The 25,886-nt window shown below is 55.9% G+C and overlaps 1 protein-coding gene across 5 annotated transcripts; it reads right to left on the reverse strand.

The window, feature by feature from the left end:
• Positions 1-1,452: 1,452 nt before the first annotated feature.
• On the reverse strand, positions 1,453-25,492 carry DGKZ (diacylglycerol kinase zeta). 5 transcript variants are annotated; one of them, XM_030483475.1, is made up of 32 exons: positions 24,042-25,492; positions 23,214-23,322; positions 22,418-22,513; positions 21,575-21,652; positions 21,238-21,294; positions 20,835-20,903; positions 20,305-20,376; positions 19,880-19,996; positions 19,716-19,787; positions 19,341-19,436; positions 18,994-19,076; positions 18,559-18,619; positions 17,577-17,690; positions 17,027-17,167; positions 16,466-16,544; positions 16,109-16,164; positions 15,045-15,107; positions 14,760-14,833; positions 14,537-14,648; positions 14,028-14,227; positions 13,309-13,409; positions 13,093-13,172; positions 11,939-11,983; positions 11,579-11,648; positions 9,688-9,728; positions 8,960-9,150; positions 8,430-8,461; positions 7,615-7,655; positions 7,131-7,251; positions 6,590-6,626; positions 6,218-6,317; positions 1,453-3,668 (listed from the first exon to the last, which is right to left on the reverse strand). In XM_030483475.1, the coding sequence occupies exons 1-32, from the start codon at positions 24,917-24,919 to the stop codon at positions 3,552-3,554; spliced, it is 3,603 nt and encodes a 1,200-aa protein (XP_030339335.1). In that variant the 5' UTR covers positions 24,920-25,492; the 3' UTR covers positions 1,453-3,551. The 5 variants fall into 5 exon arrangements, with proteins under 5 accessions (XP_030339335.1, XP_030339338.1, XP_030339337.1 ...); XM_030483478.1 differs by having other exon boundaries at positions 23,214-24,108; XM_030483477.1 differs by lacking the exon at positions 24,042-25,492 and having other exon boundaries at positions 19,341-19,448; positions 23,214-23,867.
• Positions 25,493-25,886: the final 394 nt, after the last annotated feature.

A 25,886-nucleotide genomic window follows, 5' to 3' on the forward strand; every position in this document is an offset into this window, starting at 1 on the left:
CAGAGGCAAGCGAGGGGCAGGTAATCATTAACAGGGCCAACTGCTGTCACTGCACCTCCATTCCCTGGGGCTGGGCTTGCACCTTCCCCATCCTGCATGTGTGCACCCCATACACTCCCAGATGTGTTTCCATCTCACAGGAAGCCAGACAGATCTGGGACACATGGCTGAAAGGGAGAAGGGGGGATGCTGAAGCATTCAGGCAGAAGGGCAGCGCTCTCCCCTGCAGGTACTGTCCCTTTCCCACCACCCCTCATCACAGCGATCCCATTTCGGGGCCGCTGCTTTCCCCCACCATACATCTGACGCGGGGGCAGCCAGAAAGCACTCACTGCCATGGTTACTGATGGTCCTCGCTGCGGAGACACGGGCCAAGAGCCAACACGCCAGGGTCTGGGCACTGAAGCGGAGAGGGCCCCCTCCTCCCAGCCGCACGTACGCCGGTCCCTGGGCCGCAGCCCAGCGGGGCCGGGACAATTTGGTGTGCCTTACACCCGCCACAGACCCCTACTGTGAGCGCTGGGCAGGAGCTGAAAGGCTGAAGGTGATGAAAGGGAGGCGCCGGGGGTGGAAGAGACAGCAGGGGAAGGAGGCTGCTGCTCCGGGTGGAGAGGGGGCAGCCGGAGCGACAGGCAGGCTGCCAAAGTGCCCTCAGGAATCCGAGTTTAAGGTATGAGTGTAGCTTCCCATCACCCACTGTGTGCATCTCTGCTCCCGCACCAGCCAGAGTGATTACCTCCCTTTTACAAAGGAAACACTGCAGGAGAGATGGTGTTGGCTGCAGTCATCCATAGGAGTCTGGGGCTGGAAGTGTCCCTAATCCCCTGCTTTTGTAATCTGAGAGTAGAGCAATGGAGATAATCCCAGCCCCCAGTGCTCAGCACTAGAGGCAGGACCCCAAGGCTCCCCTCTGGAGCTGGGAATGAACAGGAAAAGCCCCCCAGCAGGTTCATCTGCAGCGTGGCCAGGGACAGCTCACCACAAATAAAGGCTGGCAGAAGGGTTTTGAAATCCAGAGGCTGGATGCAGCTGTAGCACTCACCGAGAGCTGTGCTGCAAAGGGCAGGCCTGCCACTGGGAATGCTGCCTCCCAGCCCAGGGAGGAACCGAGGTGGGCAGGAGCAGCAGGCTGCCAGCTCCTCACTCACACTTCCAAGCCCTTCTGGATCACTTGGGATGGTGGTGAGCTTTTTCGCTGTTCCATGTCACACTGAATATCAATGTATGCCACAGAACGGGGGAGAAGGTCCCCCAGGACAAAGACCCTGTATCCAGCAACCGCCCTGCAGGGATGCTGTGCAGGGAAGCAGGCAAGGACCTGGTGCAGCAGTGATCTCCTAAGAGTACCCCCAGTTTGGAGGGGGGTAGAGGTTTTGGGGTGCAGCCTTGTTTGCACTCCATGGGGTGTCACTGATGCAGCGCCCACCCCATTCTTGTGAATGCAGCAGGAGATGGGAACTAAAACATCCATCTCTTTATTTCAACAGCAAGAAACAACAACATCCAAACAATCCAAGTCAAAAAGCGACGGGAACGCAGGCTTGTGCCAGGCCCTAAGCCTGCTGGAGCCGGCACCCTCACAGAGATATACAAAAATACAGTCCTACAACAGCATCCAGGAAACACAGACCCAGGTATTGCACAGAACCCCTGCCCTCAGCGGGCAGGGCAACCAACACCCCCTCCGCCTTTAGCCACAACACAAGCCAGGCTTGGAATTGCACAGCAACTCGGCACGGAGGGGCCAGGGGAGGGGAACAGTGTGTCTCTCAACTACCTGTACAAAAACTCTAAGGGAAGATAGATACAAAACTGGGGAGGAAAGGGGAAGCTGGGGCTGTAAACACCTCTGGGTGTCCCGGCTGGGGGGCAGTGGTTTGGACCTCTGAGAAGATGACAGTGCCTTGTCTGTCGGTGGCCTGGGAGCAGTGCCAATGGGAACTCCGGGTGCTGCTGAAGCATCCCGGCTCTGAACATATTGGGATGCTATGGTTATCAATTGCTGGCCCCTGGCATTCTGCACTGCCCTGTGCCTCTCTCCCCATCACAGCAACCGCCATCCTCCAAGGGAACTCTGCCCCCCAGCCAAAAAGCCGGAAGGGTGTCCTGGTTCTCTGTGATATCCTCATACCCTTTTTTTGGTATTGGTATTAAGAAGGATTCAAATGGTGGCACCCAGCACAAAGCAGTGGGCATAGTGCAGGTGGGACCACACAGACCCCAACAGCAGCAGCATCCTCTCCTGGGACCCAAGCTGCGAGCAGCAACCCACACCACAACCTCTGCTCATCCCGAGGTGCCAAACAGGTCTGCAAGGCCCAGAGCCATCAGCTTTCCTCCTCTGCTAACACCTCCTGGTCCCAGAGACTGTCAGTTCTGTGAAACACTTGCTGAAGGGCTGGCTTGATGCCTCTGTGGATGCTCAGCACCCACAGAATCTGCAGAGATGGGTTGTGATGCCTCTTACCCCGTGGTAGGTGAAATGCTGTGCCACTGCAGGTGTGACTCAGGGCTGGGAGCCCTGATGCTTCCTATGCATCCAAATCCCTCATTCTGCTAAAACTGGACAGAGCGAGCTGGTGTTTGCCCATGGAGCTTGTGTCTGGGCTGGGTGAGCTCCCAAGTTTTCCCTGCAAAGCCCTGCATCCTGTTTGTGGGATGGCAGGAGTTGAAACTCAAGACGACGCGTGTTGACAGGTTGAGAGGCATGGAGGGAATCCCTGAGAGTGGCACTGACCCCGGCACTGCCCCTCAACCCCAGTGCAATGTCTGAAGCAGGGAGGGCAGCCAAATCCAAGTCAGCATTTGGGAAACACAATGGGCTCCACCACAGCCACTGCCCAGGCTAAGCACAACACTAAAGGCAACCAGGAGGACAGTGGCTGCCCTGCTTCCAGATGATGCTCTGAGGAAAGGCTGGGTGCACAAGGGATATCCTTCCTGCTGCAGAAGGCCCCAGTAGGGAAACACAGAGATCCAGAGCAGCCCCAAACCAACAGGAGGGAGGAGAAGGCAGGGGCAGCAAGGGTGCTTCCCTTGGGGTAAAGTCTGAGGCTCATGGTGCCTGCTGTCTGCCCATACAGCCTGTGCCTCCTTTAGCTGTGCCAGACAGGAGAGGAGGAACAGGACATGGACCTAGCCAAGCAGCTAAAGGAGGGCACTGCCAGCAGGGAGAGGGGGCAAGCAACAATATCCCACAAGGATCATAGGTAGGAGCCTGCGGAGGGGCCACTGGCATCACTCCCGTGCACAGGGGTGACCAGGGGCTTCAACCTGGCCTGGCCCAACAGGGCTACAGGATGGAACCCATACAGAGCAGGGATGAAGGGTGAAGGGGGACACACACAAAGAACCAGGCTTCAAGTCCCAAATACCCACTGTCCTCATAAACAGAGTCCCAGTCCAGCCTGGGGCAGAGCTCTGCTGTCTCCATCTCCTCTGGGGACCAGGCTGACATCTAGGGAGGGCTGGGCCAGACTCACAGCTCTGCCAGTTAGCATTGTCCTCTTCTTGTCCTGCCCGAGCTGGCTTGGGCTAAGGCACGCCGAGCACTACACAGCAGTCTCCTGGTCCTCCCGCTGGATCATCTGGTAGTGCTGTCGGTTCTCGAGGTAGGCAGCTAAGTCAGGGTCATTGGCTTTTTCAGCCCGGTGCTTGGGGGTGTCTCCCTGCATAGAGGAGGCAAAAGATGTTAGAACACCAAGCACTGCCTAAATGATGCCTCGGCACCCAAAGGTGCTCCTACACCCCAACCAAAAAGGTGGCTGCAGAGTGCACAGCCAAGGTGAAAGCATGCTCCTGAGGAGCCTGAGTGTGCTGCAGGGCTGGAAGCTGTCCCCTGAAGGACCATCAGACCCATGCATGGACCAGGACACACTGTCCCCATCAGCACCCGGAGAGCAGACAGAGCTTGGTCCCCTCGCCCCGCTCTTCCATCAGCACCCGGAGAGCAGACAGAGCTTGGTCCCCTCGCCCCGCTCTTCCCCAGTGCTGAGGAGGCAGGCGGGAGAGGGTGAGGAATGAGGGGTATGTCTGGGGAATGCCCGGGAATACCAACCCCCCTCTCCTCTCGCTGCCTGGCTAGCGCTGCGGCTCCCGGCGGAGGATCACGTTTCACCAGCTTATTGCAGCCATCTGGACTGTGTCCACTAATGAACTCCCGCACTCCATAAAAAGCCAATCTGTTAACAGCTCCCAGCTCCGGCTCCTCTCCCCCTTCCCTCCCCCTTGCTCCTCCTCGCCAACTGCCCGGGCTCTGCTGTGCCGCAGAGACCTGGCGCTCCGCCGCTGCCATTGAAAACCAGCCCTGCAAGGGACACCCGGCCTGCCCGGCTCGTCCCCTGGTGCACAGCACTGCGGTGCTGGGGCCTCCGGCATGGGAACAACGGTCAGACACGCGGAGCCTGCATCCGTGGATGTAGCCGTGGATAAAAGCACACTCCTGTGCAACCGGAGAGGTGTGATGCACCAAGGAACCCCTTCTTTTGCCTCCTCCCCACAGCCCCTGCATGCAAGTGCTCATTTAATGAAGTAGGGGGTAAAAACAGAGGGTGAACTGATCTTTTCTGTTCTACAACACTGCCTGCTCGCAGCCTGAAACCGGAGCTGCCCAGGCCCCTCTGCCCAGCCGGGCTGAGGCACAACAATTGATAAGACCTGGCTCCCCTTCCCACTGCAGGGAGCAGGATCAGCCTGCTCCAAACCCCTGCTACAGGTCTGATGCTACAGATCAGGCTGTCACCCTGATGTGAGGTGGGCTCCTGCCCGTGCAGGCAGGCTGTGACCCTCAGCCCATGCAGGTCAGTGCAGCAGTGCAGAGGGGTCCCCAGGCAGCTACAAACCCCGACATGCATTAGCACAGGCACGTGCAAGCCCGTTCCCTGCGGCAGCATCATGCCTGGACAGGACTCCCTGTTGTGCTGGCAGGTTGGGGGGTGGCAGATGAAGGGGCTGGGGGCAGAAGGGGGCTGTGCCCTCTCCCACTGCCTCTGCTGGCTCAGTCTCCAGTCAGACCAGCCCCACTCTGGGTGCTGTGCGTGGCCCAAGCCTCAGCCAGGACCAAGGAGGAGTGATGAGGAGCCAGGGATTGTCTGCTCAGCACCTCCCTGGCAGCTGGCAACGGGGCTGCGCATTGTCTGAAGCAGCCCCAAGCTCCACTGGTCCCGCAGCTGGGCTCCTACCCTGTGCCCAGACCCACAGATTGCACCTTCTTGGCTTTTTCTACAGCTCCTCCACTACACCCCATCACTACGAGCCTCTGCCAGGCAAATATGACTGTCCCCTGTCCGCTGCATGCCAGCCCTGCGAGCCTCCTGTACCAAAACACAGCCTCAAGCCCCCTTTTTGTGTCTCCTCTGCTGGTGCTGGCACAACTCCCTGGCACCAAGGCACGTCCCAGTTAAGTCAGGGCCAGCTTCACCCGCTGAGAGGAGCTCCCAGTGCCCCCATCCCTGCGGGGGAGAGCGGGGGGAGCCCTGCAGCTGGGAGGGAGCGCACAGCGAGAGTGTCCTCGCTCTGACCCCGGAGGGTGGGAAGGGGGAGACAGGGATGAGACATTCCAGCCCCTCGCTTCTAATTTAATAAAACAACAGGGAGAGGAGCGCAGGGAGGAGAGGGATTTAACCCCTCTGCAGCTGGGCGCCGCTGGGTGAGCACGGGTGCTTCGTGTGCATCCTCGTGCATTCACAAGGATGATCAGGGGCTGGAGCACCTCCCGTATGAAGACAGGCTGAGAAAGTTGGGGCTGTTCAGCCTGGAGAAGAAAAGCTGCGTGGAGGCCTCAGAGCAGCTTCCAGTGTCTGAAGGGGGCCTACAAGGATGCTGGGGAGGGACTCTTCATCAGGGACTGTAGTGATAGGACAAAGGGGAATGGGTTCAAACTTAAACAGGGGAAGTTCAGGTTAGGTATAAGGAAGAAGTTCTTTACAGTAAGGGTGGTGAGGCACTGGAATGGGTTGCTCAAGGAAGTTGTGAATGCTCCATCACTGGCAGTGTTCAAGGCCAGGTTGGACAGAGCCTTGGGTGACATGGTTTAGTGTGAGGTGTCCCTGCCCATGGCAGGGGGTTGGAACTGGATTATCTTAAGGTCCTTTCCAACCCAATCCCCTCTATGATTCTATATCAGCTCTTCTTTGGTTGGCAGACACCACCCAAAGCACCCTGCTCTGCTCTCCTGCCAGTCCCAAGTGTGCCCCACTGCCAACCCTCCCACCATCACCTGCAGGTCCGTCTTCATGAGCGAAGCCCCAGCCTCCACGATGTAGTGGCAGATAGTGCGCTGGCGTAAGGCCGCAGCCTGGTGCAAGCAGGTTTCACCGCTGGGGAGGAGAAAGCAGGAGATGTGAGATGTCCCCCTCAAACGGGGACAAGCAGCGTGTGCGTGTGGCAGCAAGGGACAGCAATTCAGAGCAGCAGGAGCTGATGGCAGGGTGTGTGCTTGTCCAGGCAGAGGAGGGGGTGCTACTCAGGGATGGTCAGGCCAGAGCGGACTGGAAGCCATGGCTGGGAATGAGTGGTGGCAGCTTGTAAGTGCCCAGATGACTGGCAGAGGATCTGGCCAACAGGTAACACAAGTCAGTCAGCAACTTACTTCTCCTCCTCTGTAGCATCGAGGATTTCTGAAGGGGCTGTGGAGAAAAAAAACAGTACAGGATGAGTGAGACCCAACTGTGGGGCAGAGACAGATCCACCTACTTCCCAGTCACATTCTGCATCTTTACATATGGGCTGCTATTTCCATGCTGCCCGCAAAGGTCCAAGGCAGCATCTGAGCCCAGCTGAGACCAGGGAAGAAGAGTTGTGCTGGACTCAGTACAGAGAAATATCTAAATAAAAATAAAGCAGCTTGTATTTCAGTGGGAGCTGCCAAAAACAACAGGTCAGCTGCTCTGAAAGCAGAAGCAGGACACTGAGAAATGTTTCCCAGAGATATGCTGGTCCCTGCCAGGATGCAGAGACAGCAATGGGGGCACCCCACTGCTGGCAGAGAGATGCCAGGGAAAGCCTGCATGTCAGAAGGATGATGTGGCAAACCCAGAAGAAAGGGATCTAAGCCCAGGAGCACCCCTCTGAGCAGAGGGTTGGGAATTCTTGGCTCCTTTGCTAAGGGTGGCACTCTGGCCCCAGCTCACCGTTATCAATGATGTACTTGACGATATCCTTGCTCCCTGATTTGACAGCATGGTGGAGGACGGTCTGGCCCGAGGAGTCTCGTACCATCAGGTCCCTTCCAGCCCGGTGCAGCTCTTGGAACTGCAGGATTGACAGATTGCTTGGGATGAGTTGCCTTTCCCCAAGCCCCAAGCCCCAATATCATGTCCCCAGGATGCCCAGCAGGTTGTGTGGCTATTCAGGGCTGAGCAGGGAGCTTTGTTCAGCTCAGCCATGGCACCAAGTTCCTTCCCTCAATATTCCCCAAGAAAGGAACAGGGCTTCTTTCTTAGGAGCCTGCCTGGTTTCCAGCCACCACTCCTCAACAGGAGCTGCTCCATGGCAATCACAGCAAGGCTGGCAGGGCTGCCTAGAGCCCGGGGTACATGCCAGCCAAGCAGGCCACCAGCAGACTGGCCAGAGCCAGCCCTGGCTGCTCATTGCAGAGGCAGAAGGAGTGCCTACCTTGCTGAAGTTGCCACTCTTGGCAGCTTCTATCAGGTCATCTGCAAAGAAGGAAGATGGGTTGGGGTCAGAAAAGTCAAGCTGTAACACCATTTATCTAACCTTGGAGCCAAGGGTTAGGCACCAGAGGAGCAGCCAGCTGAGAGTACACATGAGGTGTACCTTCAGGTGCTAACCCCTTGGTCAGACTTGGTTTACATGGCTCCTACAACCTCAGGTAAGTAAGGGACAAGCAAGGGGAAGGAAGAAGGGAGACAGCATGTAGCTGGGGGCAAAGCCGGACCCCAGCTACTGCCCCAGGAGGGAAGCAGTCTCTGCCCATGAGCAGGATGACTTGTAATGGAAGCGGGGAGCAGACCTCCTGGATGTCAGCCAGCAGCCGAGACGCCTCTCATCCATGACTCACTCACACTTCCAGGCACTGGGCTCCGCTCAAGCTCCAGGAAACTCTTTCCATTTGCTCAACTTGGTGAGGCCCCTGACCTTGTGTTCCCACCTCCCCATCCCCATCCTGTCCCTGGCAGAGACAGCCCCCAACCCAGCCTGCTACGCTTAGCTCTGCAGGTGGGGGATTAACCCCTTGCCATGCTGCTTCCCACGTGGAGGAGCCAGGAAGGCGCCTGGCCAGGCTGCTCCACAAATCACTGTCAGGTCACTCCTGCCACCTCCGGGGTCACCCGCCTGCAGGGCTCCACGCTCCCACCCAGCACACAGGCAGCAGGGCTCCTGCTGCACACCAGGGAAAGGACAGGCCAAAAACCACATGCTGGGAACCCAAAACAGTGTGACCTGAGAGGTGGTGGGACAGAACTCACCTTTGTGCAGGAGGCAGCGCTCAGGCTCGGTGCTGGAAGGGAAGAAGAGAAGGTGTAACTAACCCTGTCAGTCCTGGCAGCAGGCACGCCACAGGTAGAAGGATGACTGTGGAGAAGCCTGCCCGTGACACTACTCCAGCAGGCAGGAGGAGAGGCAGGCCAAGGGATTTTGCTTCTCTCTGGCCATGCCATCTGCTTCTTTCCTGATTTTTCCCCATCCCCACTCCCATTTCTACTGCTGCTCCCAGCTCCGTTGCTCACCTATACCCAAGGATGGCCCCCGTTGGGCTCAGAAACACTCATACCCTTCGCTCCACCAGGCACTGGAACCACCTTCCAGCAGCACTGGCAGAGGAGCAGGGAAGACAGGATGGCATCTCACCCCTTGGTTTAACTCAGCACTGAATTCCTGCTTGCTTCCAGGGAGAGCCCCTGTAATCTGGCCCAAGGATCAATGCTGTGAAGCCAACCCTTTCTCTCCCATCACTGCTCATCCTTTCTGAGTTGCAGGACCCCCATTCCAGACTTACCTGGGGGCAGGAGAGGAGGGTGGAGAAGAAGAAGAGGGAGGGAATGCAAAATGGTCCTCAGTGGGTGCAGCAGACAAGTCAACGAGGTCAGGCATGGCAGGAGAGGTGCCCACAGTCTGGGTGATCACTAGCTCTGGGTCCAGCACGTAGAGCTCGTCCTGAGAGATCTCTGTCACATAGTTGAGGTGCTCCTGAAAGACACAAGTCAGCCCTCCTCAGAAAACTCACAGCCCTCCTCAGCCACTCGCAGCAAAGTGATGGTGGCTTGAGGAGTCCTGGGACCTTTGCCTGGGAAGCCTCCACACCTTCTTGTCCTTTTCAGGCTTCCTATCTCCTGCCAACTTAACAGATGACCCATACACCTCATGTCCATGTCCTCCTCCTCTCCAAATCATTAAGTAAAGTATTTAATACTGGTTAAGATGACCCCAGTCGGTGGGTCCCTTGGCCAGCCTTCCTACTTTGCTCTTCCTTACCAGCTCTACTGAAGGGCCCTGCAGGCAGCTTCCAACCCAAGCCTCTGTGCTCCTCCCACACTTCCACCCTTTACCATGGGAACCTGGAGGTGCTGGGGCTGGTCCTGTGCCAGGCTCATCAACCACCACTTGGGGGATGCCAAAGGGCAAAGGTGTGAGACCTGCGTGTCTCCAAGGCTAAGCCTGTCAGTCTGTGAACATAGGGACACTGAAGCACCTTCTCAGTAGATGCTGGGGGGATGATGCACTTACCTGTGCACGGTCTATCCTGTAGAACCGATCTGCTGTGGTTGCTGTAAAACAGGGACAGAGAGAGACAGGGTGATTCTTGGTGTGAGATGAGGAGACAGCCATTTCCACCACTGAGTGATAGTGAACTGTCCAGTCATTCTGTAGTGAGCACTGAGGGCACAGCAAAGTGAACAGCCCCCTTCCCTTCAGCATCCTGCTGCTCGCTTTACCTAAGAGGCAGCCCCTTGGGCCTACAGACCACCATGTCCCTGTGCAACATGTCTTTGCTTGCTATCTCCTCTTCAAAGACTCCTGACAGGGAGCCACAGGGAAGGCAAGAATACACCTAGGTGATGCCATGGCCTTTCTGGGGGCTTTCAGGTGCTCCAGCACTAGCCAAGCACAGGAAGCTCAGGGCTGTGCAGTGCACGTCCCAGCATTCACTTGCACCAGTTGAGGAACTGCTCCAGTTGAACATGGTGCACCTTGTTACACAGTGTGGGACTGGCAGGAGGATGGAAAACAGTCCTGGTATAGCAGTCCTGCTAGGAACACCCAGGAGCAGCAGTGCCAGCAGCCCCATGTGCAGGCTGGAATTCCAAAGGGAGAAGGTGAATCCTCTCTGCCTAGCATGAGGCTCCCCAGGCTCACTTTGCAACCCACAGCTGTGCTCTATGGCCTGCTACTGGGAAGTCAGGGAAATGAAGTGCCACCAGCAGTGATTTCTCTCAGTCAGCTTCGAGTACAGACGGAGAGCTCTGAAGCCTCTTGGTCAGTGAAGGCAAAAGGAGAGGAGATATTTTCATGCAGGGGAGAAGAAGCAGTTGGAGCCCAGTGAGGAGCCTGATGCCCATAGCACTGGGATGCTCCTGGTGAGCCTCGCTGCAGTGTGCTGCAGCAGGGGGCCCCCTGCCTGCATGACACAGGAGAGCAAGCCCAGCGGTCCTGCAGACACATGCAGCCAAACTGCCTTCAGCTCTGCAGGCAGGACACCAGCAGATGCCCCTTGCTCCACTTGTGATCAGCAGCCAGAGACATGGCCTGGGGCAAAGCACTGAGGCACTCGGACACAAAGACCCCAACATCCCTCAGTGCCAAGTCTCACATGGCTCTCAGTGGCTTGTCACTAAGGGTTTGTTTCATCCCCACCCAAATTCACAGAATCACAGAATTGTTTAGGTTGGAAAAGATCTTCAAGATTATCGAGTCCAACTTTTAACCTAGCACTGCCAAGTCCATCACTAAACCATGTCCCTAAGTGCCACATCTACAAAGCTTTTAAATACCTCCAGGTATGATGAGTGAACCACTTCCCTGGCTTAGCAATTGTGAGATTTCTCCCCGTTGTTTATAGAGTATTTTGTCTGCCTCTTCATTCTGGTTGGGAGGTCTGTAACAGACTCCCACCATGATATCTGCCTTGTTGGCCTTCCCCCTGATTCCTACCCATAAACACTCAACCCTATCATCACCATCATTAAGCTCTAGACAATCAAAACACTCCCTTACAAGCCCATCCCACTGCCTCTCCTTCCTTACCTACCACTTCTGAAGAGCTTATAGCCATACATTGCAGCACCCAGTTGTGGAGTCATCCCACCATGTTTCTGTGATGGCAACTGTCATAGTTTTCCTGCTGCACAATGTCTTCCAGCTCCTCCTGTTTCTTGCCCATGCTGCGTGCAGTGGCGTAGATGCACTTTGGTTGGGCTATTGATCCCACCACCTTTTCAGGGGAAGAAGCCCTAATTCCTATGTGACCATTCTCAGGTGCTTCCATGGTTTCTAACACATCAATAACCTTTGTGTCTTTGCTGCCACATGGATCTCCATCCCCTCCCTCCACTGAGATGGCAGGCTGAAGGACCTCACTAGCACACTGTCAACACATCCAGGGGAGGATGATACTCACAGTCCAGGAAGCACCACTTGGCTGACAGCTTCTGGGATGACAGTGTCTTCGGTTTGGCTCCATCTCCCTCCTGCATAACAAAAAGAGAGAATAAAGTTGTGTCTCTTGGCCTTCCCACCAATCCCCAGAGCATCCCTCCTACTTTAGGAGGTCCCTGCAGACACGGAAGACCACAGGCGCTTGGATGTCAAGGGGAACTTGAACACAGGCACGGCATGCAGCTATGGAGAGCAGCATGGGATAGACTGGAGCCGACACACACCAGCTCCCTGGAGCAAGATGTGCCACAAGATGAGCCCACAAGACTCGCACAGCGGACATGACAGATGGGCCTGGGGGACAGAGCGAGGCCATACACACCTGAAAGAGCAGGTGCTCTAAAGCAGAGAGCTGGGGAGCGAAATCCTGCAGAAAGGCAAGGTGTGCCATTACAGCATTTGTCTGGGTGGCCCCCCATCCCCTCTAGTCCCACTGGAGTTGCTTAACATGTTGCCATATCTGGCTTTATACACTGCCTGGCCAAGGTCCCTGGTCCCTGTCCTGCTTTGAGGCCAGAGCACAGAGCCCAGGAAGAGAGAAGAAGTAAACCATGAGGTGACTGAGGAACACCACCCTCAATGCACAGCTTTAGGAGATTGCAGAGGCATAAGTCTACCAGGTTGACACCACAAGAAAGCATTACCCTCGGAGCCTGGGAACTGCTAGCAATGTGCCTGCCTGCATGTCCTCACCAGTGCCTAGGCAGGAAGCAGGCAGGGGACAGGCATGCAGAGCAGGCAGAGCAAGAAGCAGATGCCAGTGTGCCAGCCTGGGCAAGCCTCTCTGCGACTCAGTCCTGAAGGACAGACACTATGCACGTATTGGATGGGATTCCCTCAGGCACAAGAGCCAGGTAACTGGGCACTGAGCAAGGTCCCTTCAGCCTTCTGGGAGAAAATCAGGCTGACAGTGCAGCACCAGGAGGCACACTGTGGGCTCAGAAGGCATTGCTCACCAGGGTCATGGACACACGCTTGCCCGCTGGCAGCAGCACAAAAGTTAGTACTTGCAAATATAAAGAGTTGGAGAGGGAACAACCCTAATCCAGGCACCTGGGGAGGGCAGAGCTGTGCCAAGAAGCACGGCGCCTGCAGAGGGCTGAAGGAACACAGCACAGCAAATGAAGGGGCAGAAGAAAGGCCTCCCCAAACCCCCAGGGGCTGATAGACCTCCACTGGATTGTGTGCTGGCTTTTTCCACTGCCCCTTAATTTTTCTGGGCCACCGACACTCTGGACCGGGAGAACAAGGCCAGAAAAGCAACGCTGAGGAAGAAGCTGCCAGAAAGCAGGGAGCAACAAGCCATCCAGCTTGCAATCCTGCTGCCACCACATGGTGAAGGCAAACCCTGACCTGTTACCAGAAGCAGGAGGCTGTGTGTTGGTGCTTGCAGGTCAGGGAGGCTTAGAAATCCCTTCCCCAAACCCCTTTCACCCCCAGCATCCTGCCGTGACCACTTCCCATGCAGAGGCTCACCTCCTGCAGCCTCTCGATTTGGGTCCGGCACAACTCCAGGTCGCTGTCTCCTGGAACCACGATGATCCCCAGCGGCACGGCTGCACAACAGGGCACAGACACAACTCAGGGAGCAGCCCATGCCCCATCCCCAACACCTCCCACAGCTTAGCTGAGGGCACTGCCATGCTCGGGGACTGTGGCTCCCACCCCCTGGTCACTCAGCTGGTCACTCACAGGCTTCCTTGAGCTTTTCCTTGTCATAGTGCAGTGCCTCGTAGTCACGCATGCTGATTCGGCTCACCCGGATCCGCAGCCGCTCGGGCACTGGCTGCTGGCTGTGTGCAGGGGGCAAGGAAAAGGGAAGGGATCAGGAAGTGATAGCCTGCTTTCTCCGTATCCCACTCACCCCTCCAAAACAGGCAAGAGCACAGTCTTGTGCACAGGCTGGGGTGGGGGGGAGCTTGGCACCAGCAGCTTCTCCAACATTGAATCATAGAATGGTTTGGGTTGGGAAGGACCTTAAGATCATCTAGTTCTGACACCCCTGTTATGGGCAGGAACACTTCATCCTAGGCCATGCTGCCAATGGCCCTGTCCAACCTGGCCTTAAACACTGCCAGGGATGGAGCATTTACCACTTCTTTGGGCAACCTGTTCCAGTGCCTCACCACCCTCACAGTAAAGAACTTCTTCCTTACTTCCCACCTGAACTTCCCCTGTTCGAGTTTGAACACATTGCCCCTTGTCCTATCGCTACAGTCCCTGATGAAGAGTCCCTCTCCAGCATCCCTGTAGACCCCAAACATCAGGATATGGCCATATTTCTGTGACCTGATCCCCTCCCAGGCCCTCCTTGAGAGGGGATCAAAATGTCTCTGGAAGTGATGGATCAGTCCCATTCCTTCCCCCTCCTGCCTTGGAGAGGAGGTGGCAGATTGATCTGAGGAACTTACTCGTTGAGCAGAGGCATGGAGTTGCGCCGCTTGGTCTTCTGCACCATGTTGGCTTGGTTGCGCAGGAAGATGTGGATGCAGGAAGCCGCCAGCTTGCAGGGCTCCCCATCTACCTGCATGGGGATGGCCTTGGACGTGGTAAGAACCACCTGCCGACACTGACACAGCCGCTCCCCATGGCCACCGACCTGCAACGCAGCCTGTGAAAGGGTCCAGAGTGAGAGCAGGGCATGGACTGCGGAGTGGATGGGGGGAGCACCTACTGTCAGCCAGACGGTGCAAGCAAACCAAATTCTGAGGGTCTCAGGCCTGATCTCAGTGGGAAGGGATCCACAGAGACCAGGGCATGACAGCACCCCACCTAAACCTCAGAGAGTAAACACTGTCACACAGGCCAGCACAACTCCTCAGGAGAGGATCTGTGGGGCTGGTGGGCTGGCTGATGCCCCACCAATGGGACCAGTCACTCCCCTGGTTGCCAGCTACAACCAGCAAGAACACTGACTCACCAGGGATGTCATGGTGAAGCCAATAACTTCAATGCAGCCATCATCATGGCGCTGCGGCTCGAAGTCGTGGTGCTCCCCAGGGTTGCCCCAGGGCATGGTGCCTGCACAGTACCTGTGAAGGGATGGTGAGTGACGCACGGACAGGCACCCCAAACCCAGGCAGGGACCTGTGACATGGGGGTGAGGAGCCCAGCACATGAGGGCAGGTCCTGGGGCTGCTCACCTGGGGATGTTCAGGAAGACCAAGCACTGGGGTTTCAGGTCTTGGATCTTGGAGGTCAGGTCTGTCCCATCACACTGGAGACAACATAGGGGTGTTCAGGCTTCTGTGAGCGGGATGCTGGGATGCTGGCCTCTTCCCCCCTGCTCCCTACAGTCACTGTTCTCCAAGCCACAGGAAGCTGATGCTCCCAGAAATACATCCTCTCCCCAACCCTGAGATACTCAGTGTGCCTCACACCTCCACAGCTCACCCCCCTCCCCGGCCCAGAGCACCCTGTGCACTTACAACCAGCTTGACGTGCTTTGCCAAGTCTTTGGAGCTGCCGGTGAGGAAGTCAGAGAAGGCTGTCTGCCAAGGCAAGAGACAGTGTTAGTGCCCAGATGTTCACTGAAATAGCATCGACCTTCAGACTTCAGCTGCTGAAAGCACCAAATCCCGTCCTTGTTCACTGGCAAAGCCCTCTCCTCTCCCCCTCCCAAAACAACCTGATCCATTCCACTTGCTATTTTGCCTACCAAAAGCTACGGGGCACCTTCAGCAACATGCTCTAATATTCCTTTGCCAGCCCAGCCCTGGCTTTAGGGAAGAGCTGGCAAGGTGGGTCTCCTCCAGTGAGAGACCTGAGTCACAAGAGACAAATTCAGTCTCAAATTGTAATGAAGTACCATAAAACAGAGCTGATGTGACCCCATCTAGAGATACCAGGAGAGACAGTATGGCTTCTCTTACACAGATCCTAGGGTTCCCTTTGGGTTTGACTGTACAGAGAGGAGGGGAGACACAAACAGAAAAGATGTGAGATGGTACAGAGCAGCACTTAGAACTGCTCAAATACCCATTACCCAGCCACCTGGGTAAGGAATTATATTGGGGATGGATGAACAAAGACAACATTGAGGCAGAGCTCTAGAGGTGAGATACAGGAGGGTGGCATAATTAGCCAGGGAGTGTAACTGGCCCAAGGTATAAAATAAAAGACTAAAGTAGTGTGGGGACTCTATGGAAAGGCTTCCTGTTCCTCTGCAGGGGGGGACAGCCTGGCTCGCCACAGCTCCAGAGAGGTCCTGCCTGGGTGACCATCTGTGAGCTGGAGAACAATAGTGGCAGGAGATCAAGCCAGCAACTGTACCGTAGGACAGAGAGCAAGCTGTGCTGCCAGCAGCACTCATAGCCAAAGGGGAGCTGCAGCTCCCAGGCTGCAGCCTTTCTCCAGCTTTGGGGGGCTCAGCTTGGGTGCACGTGAAGCCTTGTGTAACTCTGGATGCGGAGAGGAGGCAGGGCTGTGCCAGCACTCCAGCTGATGCTAAGGCTGCTATGAAGGCATGCCCAGCTATCCTCCACACACTCACCCCAGCATAGAACATTTTATTCCGAAACCGGCTGTTGAACTTCTCTGGGTTGGCCTCTGGGGAAAGGAGAAAGAAGTCCAGGTCATTGGCCTGCACATGGAAATGTTTCACTTGCCAGCTCTCCCCAGACACAGCTCTCCATCCAGCCTCGGCCAGGAGGCAGCCCCCAGCTCTCTTCCCATGCAGACACCTCTCATCCCCCTCTGCAGCCTCCACTTGCTTCTCAGGTTTGTTTCTCCTCCAACCCTGTCCTTGGGGCAATCCTCTGGGTCACTCTACTAAGGGATGCTTTACAGGCCCATCTCTGGGGCACACCCTTGCCACAGACCCTGCCCAAGCCCTGCCACCCCTCCGTACCTCGGGATTCATGGAACTCCAGTGTCACCCGTGCATCAAAGCCGAGGCTGAAGTAGTTATTAAAGACATCCAAGGGGAGCTGAAAGGGAAAGGAGGAATAAGGATGAGGCTGACAGTGTGTGGTCACAGCAAAGGCAAGTTCAGGATACTGCAGAGCCACGTATGGTGCTCATGAGGCTGAGCGAGCCCATTTGCCTTCCCCCTAGGAAAATACAGAGGTCACCAGCTTGAGATGATGGATTGGCCCCTGGCTCCCAGGGATAAGGGACATGGCCAAAGGGACATACTCTGCAATCACCCATGTTTCTACTACAGAAATCATCTCAGAGGGGACTGGGCTTACACCTGATGCAAGCTTTGGTTGAAAACCTCTGGTGGACATTTAGTGCTGATCATTATGTGCCTCACCATGAGTGCTGTGGGCCAGAGCCACGAGGAAAGGAGTGGAATTGGAACAGCGACAGGGAAACACCAACCCAACACTGTAGCATCTGAGGCAGTGAGAGAAAGGGGAATACAGACCCCAGCACAAGGAACAAACATGGAGAGGAGGGGCCCCACCTTGTCTGCGGCTGCCTCATCCTTCTCCTCAGGGTTTGCATCAGGGTTCGGCTCCACATGGAGGTTCCAGCGATCGAGCTGCACAATGTTGCCATCTTCCACATGTGACAGGATCTTGGACAAAGGCTCATCCGTGTAACCCTGGTGAAGAACAGGACCTGGCGAGTCTCCTACCTGCCTCCCGCAGAGATGTCCCCAAAGACAGTGGGCTTTGGGAAGACATCCCACAGCAAAAGATGTGGAAAACATCGACTCTACTTGAATGCACCACAAAGTGAGACTTTAAATATAAAACAATACATCTTCCTTCTAAAAGTCTCTCAAAGTTTAAAATAACAATCGCTTTTGTTCATGTCCTAATGGATTATAATCTAATGCAGAATAATTCAAATGTCACAACAGTGACATTCAAATGGCACTTCTTTGTTGGTCTGTATTTAGGGCAAGTCAAAACACCCAGCCCATGCAAAGTCCCACCCATGTGTCTGGAACCAGAGCTGAAGCACTCAATCCCCCGCAGCAACAGCAGGCTCTTGCGCCCATCACTTACCCCACCCCAGTTCAATGTCCTGGCCAAGTCGTTCCCTGTCCCCAAAGGTAGGATGGCCACAGGAGGAGGTGGGTTGAGGCGTAACTGGTCCAGAATGGAGAGTATCCAGCCCACCTGATTGAGCAAGAGAGTGCCAAGAAACAGTTGGTTATTTCAAGGACTGGCAGGCAGGTGGAGGTGACTTGGAGCACTAGCAATGGCAGAGGAGCAGAGATGGGGTCCCTTTAGCCACCACTGAAGCTACTCAGAGTCTTTAATGCTCCGAATAGATGCTGTGGGAGATATCAGTAACCCCAGTGAGGACAATGGCCCCCAAAATGGTGCGCAGTTCTGGTGTCTCCAACATAGTAAGGACTTGGAGCTGTTGGAGCAAGTCCAGAGGAGGCCACGAGGACAATAAGGGGGCTGGAGCACCTTCCATACAAAGACAGGCTGAAAAAGTTGGGGCTGTTCAGCCTGGAGAAGAGAAGCTGCCTGGAGACTTCAGAGCAGCCTTCCAGTATGTGAAGGGGGCTACAAGGATGCTGGAGAGGGACTCTTCATCATGGATTGTAGCAGTGGACACGGGGCAATGGGCTCAAACTTAAACAGGGAAGATTTAAGTTAGATATAAGGAAGAAGTTCTTTACTGTGAGGGTGGTGAGGCACTGGCACAGGTTGCCCTAGGAAGTTGTGAATGCTCCATCCCTGGCAGTGTCCAAGGCCAGGCTGGACAGGGCTTGGAGCAACCTGGTCTAGTGGAAGGTGTTCCTGCCCTTGGCAGGGGCTTGCAACTGGATGATCTTAAGGTCCTTTCCAACCCAACCCATTCTATGATTCTTAACAGAGCTGTAAGTCCAGACATGCCACAGACTAGCACTCCCTGAAACCGTGCATGAGGGGACCCAGAGTATCCAGTGGCACCAGCTGTACCGTGGACACTGGATTAGTGAGGAGGGCTGCTGCTGGCACTGGAAAGGCACAAAGGGGCTGTGGGACTCACCGTGCCATCTCCCCCACATGCCAGGATCCGGAGGTTGTGGACCTTGCGGTACAGCTCCAGCCTGCAGGGAACAGGGAGGGTGAGGAGGGGAGGGAAGAGGCATCAAAGGCGTTACACAGCAGATGATCTGTGTAACACCTCAAGGAGCCTGTCCTCAAGGGGTCCCTGTCCTCAAGGAGCCCTTGGCATTCACAAAGCCATGTGTCTCCCTCCCCACTGCCACAGCAGTGCACAGATTAGACCAGCCCTCCCGCAGGAAACACTGGCTGACCACAAGGTATCCTAGAGAGGCCTCTCAAAACATGAAGTCTTTGGAGGTCTCTTTGCACAAGGGAGCTGTGGAGCATCAGGTCTCTACCAGCTGTGGGAAGAGCTCTGGGGAGGAATCTCTGGGGCAGGGATGGGGGAACAGAAGAGAGCTGCTCCAGTACTCACGCCTCCTTGGGTCCACCCTGGCTGAGGTCAAAAACTTGCCGTGGGTTGAGATACCACATGAAGGATTGGATGATCTTGGCTCCCTGTGGGGAGAAGAAACACTTCAGGTAACAGGGAGCTCCCAGTGGATGGCAGAAGAAGGGGACAGGCCAAGACAGTGTCATTCTCAGGGGACTCAGGCAAAGCCTGGCCTAGGTGGGAATTGCCAGGCAGCAAACTGGCACTGTGGGGGTTGCCTTGCCTCTTCTGCAGCTGAGACATCACCAAAGGTATGATGAGACCTCAGCAACCAAATGGCAATGCCCTCACAGAGCTGCCTTCTCAGGAGATGCAGGACATGGCCATACCTGATTCCCACCGCTCTTGGGGTTCACAAACACCAGCAAGGGCTTCATGAGAGGAGCTGGCATGGGCTTGATGACAAAGGGTTTCCACCTCCCTTCCTGCAAGAGACACTGCAGGTCCTTCAAAAACAGGGAAACACAAACTGCCACCTCCAGCTGAGCCCTAACACCACGCACATCAGGACTGAGAGGAAGACAATGTCCCAGCCACCCCATAAGCCTATAGCTGGGATCTGCCCTGCCAGATCTGCCCTGCCCTGCCCTGCCCTCCCTCCACCTCAACCTCCTTAACCTCAGTGCAGACCCAGCACTGCTCCTCACTGCCCACTCCCTCCATGCTTCCAAGATAAGGTCATTCCCTGTCCCCCCATCTCTTACCTCAGCCCCCTTTTTGCTGGATTTCCGCTTGAACGATGTCCTCTTCTTCTTCTTACTTGACTTCAGTGGATTCTAGAGAGAAAAGAAACAAACCCAAAAGTCCTGTGAGGAGCTGGTGGGCAAGCAGGAGCTGTGAAAGGGCCACAAGAGCTGAGGTGCCTTACCTGGGGCCGCCGGACTCGCAGGATCCACGTGGGAGGAACAACAACAGCAGCGTGAGCTCCCAGTGAGCAGGGCTCTTCGATGTGTTGCAGCATGAAGCAGGAGACTTTGCTGTGATACTGGGGAAGAAGACAGACAGAAAACTCAGCTGCTCAGTTTGATGGGGACAGCCACCTTCTCCTCCTCCCAGCTTCCCCATGCCAGTGCAGGGAGTGCTGGAGGAAACCATGCAGGAATTATGAAATGGAAAAGCAATGAAGGGAAAGTTTCTCATAGAAGCTCACAGGTACCACAGTACAGCCTCTCTCATTAAGAAGAGCTGTTAAGGGCAGGTTGCAGAGAGGCAGCCTGGGGAGTCCCAGCAGAAAGCAGACATTAGTAGGTGCAGAACAGGCTGGTTAAGACATTCAATGGGGGCTTTGCTCACCGCTTGCTTGCACCAGGAACAGCTGATGGCTACAATCTCTTTACTGTGGAAGGCAAACTTCTGCTGGAAACCCTGTGGAGGGAAGGGTTAAGAGGCTTAGAAAATTCCCTCCCAGCTTTCTACCACCCAGCAGGACTTCCCCACCACCAAGAGAGATGTTAACAAAGACAGCATGCCTGCAGCTGGAGCCCTCTGTGTCCCTGTCCAATGGCCCCAACCACCACTATGGCACCAGGGAGGCCAGTGAGCTCTGCAAGGGTGTCCCTATTGCTCAAGGAAAGCATGTAAGGAAGACAGTCCTCTCCAGGACTGATGCGGCCCAGGGGAAGAACTCTATGTGGGAAGCACTTATGTAGTGCTTCAGCGTGGAAAACAGGACACACGGTGTTGGTTTTGTTGTAGGCTACTGCTGCCAAACAGGAATGGTGGGATGTCCCTGGTCCCCAGTCCTGTTCTTGTCCCTTATTTGACCTTAACTTTTCCCCAGGCTGACTAAAAAAACCCAAACCAACAAGAAGATACCCTCTCACCTTGCCACACTGCCGGCATTTCCCTTCCTGCCGCCTCCGGTGTACCCAATGATGCCGGACAACAATGGGCTAAAGGGGAAAGAAAAAGAGAAAAAAGAGAAAAAATAAAGGAATGAAAGGCCCAATGTGTGAGGGAATGTAGGAACAGGCAGGAGGAACAGACACAGGCCAACCAGGACTTCTGCTCTTGCAGCAAGCCCACTGCTCACAGGCACAGCCCTCTGGGAGAAGAACCAGGGAGCAAGAGGCCAAATTAAGGTGCTCAAAGAAGGAATTAAAGCCAGAAAAAACAGGGAGGGAAAATAAACTGAAGACTGAGAATCACAGAAAACAAACCCAATGGAGAGCGGGCACAGTGGAAAGGGGGGGCAGATGTAGGCAGCATCCAAGGCATATCTCTCACCTCCCGTACATTCCGGGATCCTGACTCCCTGAAGGAAGGTTTGCAGCGGAAATTTATCTGTAGATTCAACACACGAGAGGAATCAGTAAAACCATCATACCCAAAGGAAACCTACTGGAGTTTACTACAGCAGGCCCAGAGCCTCGGTAGATGTTTGGTGCTTGCTGTGAAACCCCTCACGTCTCTCTGTTACTGAGCAAAACAGGGCCTGAGGTCCAAAATCATGTCACTAGATGTTCCTTTTAGTACTGTCTTTCACTACTCAAGAGGAAGGGCTGCCCAAGAAAAGGCTGTTACAGCTCTGCAAGCCAGAGAGGGCTTAACAGGCTCTACTCACTTTCTCCAGCTGTTCGATGCAGGGTGTATGCACTACAATCTTGCAGGCTGCACACTTACGCCTGGAGAGAGGTTTTTGCTGGAGGAGGAGAAAAGAGAAGGAAAAACATGCATGTCAATAGCAGTGTTCAGAGGCCAGCAAGCTCAGCCTTCCCATCACACCTCCTTCATATATCTCAGGATGCAGAAGAAGTCCTATAGCAGACATAACCTAGACTCCTTGCAAATGAAGGGATCTAAGCATATGCCTAGAGCAGATGCGCTCAACTCTGGGGCAGAGCAGGGAGATGGTCTCCTGCTGTCCTGTCCTGCAGTCCTTGGCCTCTTCTGACACTGCCTGAGAGCACCATGGAAGCTGGTCTGGGAGGCACCTGCAGGGCTCCCATGGTAAGGCACAGGCTGGCATCAGTGCTCCGTGTCCTGTACCACAAGCAGGACTGAGCCCGCAAGCTGGGAGGGAGGACTGCAGCAACCCTGTAAGATCAGTGCTGCCTGCAGGGTCAGGAGGGAGCAGGCCTGGGGCTCCAGTGCTCAGTTTTCTCCTCTATTGAAAAGTCTTGGATTCAGATTGTCGCTTTACGGGTGTAGGATCCCAGCAGCCTCTCCCTGGAATATCACCAAACCACCTCTGGGTGAGTGGCAGTTCACATGTGTTGGGTTCCCATCGCAAAGTGAGCATCAGCACTGGCAGAAACTGGGGACAAAGCCCTCCAGCACGCCAGGGTAGGAGGGACACACTCCCCACCTTGGAGCCCCCCACAAGTGCTCCAGCAGAGGCCTCCCTGCCAGGCAGCAGCACAACCCACATCTGCAGTCCTTGCCCGGGAGGTGTGTGACCACTCACCAGCAGCTTTGCCATACAGTTCTGCTCCCCAACATAGCAGAAGTCCCCAGAGACATTGGTCTCAAACCAGATGTGCTCCCCATAGACCGCAGTCTCCTGAAAGGTATAAGACAACATGTTTGAGAGTACCCCCAGACACGCACCCAAGCCCCTAAAATGCTTTGTGTGAGGGACAAGATACTGGACAATGCTGATGGGTGGGAGGTTGGAGCTAGGTGTAGACCAGGAGACATGATGCAAAGAACAACCAGGGCCAACACCCTGACAGAGGAAACCCCACAAAGCTGCTGCCATAGCACTTGTTGAAAACGAGAGGGCCCAAGAAAACCAGCTCCAAGACCTACAGCCCAGCTGCAGTGTCCTGCTGCTTCCATCACCCCCTGAGAGGAAGCACTGGAGCAAATTCAATGCAGGGGACTCTCCTGAAACAGCTTTTGTTCTATGACCTGAGACTGTAGCTTAAAGTCTGCTAGGCTTTGCCAAAAAAGGAGCAGGGCCTTGCTCCTGTTGCTTGGTCCTATCCACTAGAAGACCTCAGCTGCCAGGAGCAGAAGAGCTGTCAGTGGAGTAGCTTTGCCATCCTCCCAGGAACCACGTGTGCCCGCACGGCCTCTCCCTGCAGCATTGCAGGATGCTGCCAGCAGCACAGATGCTGGCACAAGCTGGTGGCAATGGCAGAGGCCATAAATGTGTCCAAGCCAAAGTCACCTGGGAACCCTCAACTTGGGAAGAGCCTGCTGCTTCTTGGCTGGGAGCCTATTCCTTGCAATGCCCAGCAAAACGCACTATAACTTACGCTCCAGTCCACAGTGCTGCGTATCTGCCTCTCCGAGTCGCTCCTCAGGGTTAGTGCAGGGTTGGGCTGAGCTACCATGTGCTGGAGGCTGGACTTGGCAATGGCTTTCCTGGAAGACACAGGAGGGCTGGCTATTAGATCGGGGAGGAGGGACATGTGCAAAGCACAACCCGCTTCTAGAGCAGAAAAGCATCCTCAGGACCTAGTGGCTAGAAATAAGGCAAACCTCCAGCACTGCTGGCTGAGAAGTACCCACTCCTGTGGGATGAAGAGGTGCTGGCCATATTGTGGATGGCTCAGCTAAAGACACCCTGCACCCACCAAGAGGCACAGCCTGGGCCTGCTCAGTCAAAGCCCTCAGGGATGACAGGTCCACTGCAAAACAGCCTGGGATGCTCCACCAAGCTGTGGTGCTGGGGACAACCCACAGCCCTTGCTCTGCAGAGGCTCCCTGCAGCTCTCCCATTCCAAGGCACCTCAGAGCCTGGGTCATTTTTGGGGACAAGCACAACCAGATGGATAAAAAGCAGTGGTTTGTTTGGGGCTAGCGAGCTTCTCTCATGTGTGCAGGTATGCATCTGCAGCCCACAGCCAGGCCTGCCACCTCCCTCTGTCCCCAGGCTGGCAGGAGGGGACACCCACCAGCCCTGGGGCTGCACTGAGAGCATCAGGGGCAACACTGGCCCAAGTGGGAGACGCTCAAGGGATGCGAGCAGCACTCAAAGACACCAACAGCAGTCAGGGGCAATAGCACTGAGCCCCTTCCCTCCTTCCCCACCAAGCCTGGGTGCACCGAGCTGCCCCTTCCCTCGGCATCGCCATACATACAGCAGCCGAGGGCTCCAGCTATCCGAGGCAGCATGGCATGGAGGCTCCGGTCCCAGGCACTCAGAGGAGCACCCAGCTCCATCTGCCCCCACGCAGCGCTGGGCCAGCAGCCGCGGGTGTCCGGAGGGCAGCAGCCCGGGCCGGGCGGCATCGCTGGAGCGGCGGCGCTGGCTGAGGCGGCGGTAGCGGCCCGGCAAGCCGTGAGCAGCGCGGCCATAGATGAACTCGGTGGGCAGGCGGTGCGAGGAGGCACGCCGCAGGCAGCGGGGGCCCCGCGACAGCAGCCCAGCCTGCAGCGGCCGCAGCCGGGGCAGCATGGCCAGCCACCTCTCCTCAGCACACCGCTCCTGCTGGCCCCGCTCGGCTCCGACGCCATCATCTTCCAGAGACTCGGATCTGTCGGTGCAGGGCACCCCCTCCTCTCCAGTGGGGATGAGGCTGGCCAGCAGGATGGAGGGACCCATCAGATGGGCATCGATGGCTCGCGCGCAGCCGCCGTGCTTGGCCTGCACGGCGAAGCGCGGGCTGAGGCAGGGCGGCGTGGTGCTGGAGCGGCGGCGGCGGCGGCTGCGGGGCTGGCTCAGGCAGGACAGGGCTGGCAGTGGGGCTCCGGAGCTGCGGCGGTGCTGGGCCAGCGAGGATGAGGGCAGCCCGGCCTGGGAACGCCGCCGAGCCTTGCCCGTGGGCACGGCCACCGCGCTGGCACGGCGCGGCCCCTTCCCACCAAAGTGCCGCCTGAAAAAGGTCTCCATCGCACCCGCACGGTGGCTGTTGACACAGAGACCGGGAATTAAATAGGCTCCTATGGGAATCTGCATGCAGGGGGATGGAAGGAGACAGAAAGCAGGAGTGGGGGACATGGTTGAGACCCTCTGCATCCCCTGCTGTGGGATCAGTAGATCCCCTGCATCCCAAGGGACTCATTAGCCCTGGCACCGCTCCTGGTGCTGGTCCACCTGGTTTTCCCATGGGAATTGCTCTGGCTAAGCACCAGCCCCAGAAAATTTGCAGCAAATTGAAACTAAGCCCTTGTGAATCCTAAAGAAGAAAACCAAAGTAAGGTAAGAGTAGGAAAGTAAGTAGAGGAAAGTAAGAGCAGGGCAGGCAGATTTGGTAGATGTTGGCTGGGAGTGCTGGAGGCTGGGAGAGATGGAGTAGCACGGAAGAAAGCTAGGAAAATCATCCCATGTGTCCTGCATAAAACTTCCCTCTCCTGGTGGAAAGGGCTTTACTGGGGCTCTCGAGCTTCCCCTGCTCATCCCCCAAAGCTTGACAGGCTGCCTGGACGCTGCAGCAGTCCATGGAAAGCCCCAGGCCACAACTGAATGGTGCTGCTGCAGTTTCAGCGCTGGCAGCTTGGCATGCAAAAGCTGGAGTGGAAGGGGCTGAATCTGGCTCACTCCTCCAGACCTAGTGCTTTGCTTCCCACCTTCCAGCCACCACCTCTCTTCAGCTGCTAAATAGAGAGGATTTACTCAAAGGCAACTCAAAAAAACCCCAACAAACCAACCACCAGGCCCCACGGCGTGGTAGAAGCAAACTTCTGGCTCTTCAGTTGCTCCCAAGGCAAGGGACTCTGGCTCATGGCAGCCTGCAGGCACATACAAGCCACCACCATCACTCTCAGCAATGGCTCCTCTACCCATCACGAGGGGCATGCTGCTCACCATCACATTAAGACTGGCATCTGTTCTGCTTGCTTCCACTTGCTTCTCCCTTTCTGTTCCACTTGGTCCTACGTTCCTCATGCTCTTTTACACATTTGCTTGCAGCAATACCAGAGGACCTTCAGAATAACACCCTGGCCCAAACCTCCACTGCCCCGAGGTCCACATAAACAGGAAT

Source organism: Strigops habroptila, chromosome 4 (genome assembly GCF_004027225.2).
Source record: "Strigops habroptila isolate Jane chromosome 4, bStrHab1.2.pri, whole genome shotgun sequence".
Classification (NCBI taxonomy): Eukaryota; Metazoa; Chordata; class Aves; order Psittaciformes; family Psittacidae; genus Strigops; species Strigops habroptila.

Coding starts and splice junctions, on each gene's coding strand:
- DGKZ (XM_030483475.1), bottom strand. CDS start 24,919: ATGCAGAGGGTCTCAACCATGTCCCCCACTCCTGCTTTCTGTCTCCTT. Junction 11,984..13,092: donor AAATCGAGAGGCTGCAGGAG/GTGAGCCTCTGC, acceptor GCCTTTCTGCAG/GATTTCGCTCCCCAGCTCTC. Junction 6,318..6,589: donor GATGCTACAGAGGAGGAGAA/GTAAGTTGCTGA, acceptor TCTCCTCCCCAG/CGGTGAAACCTGCTTGCACC.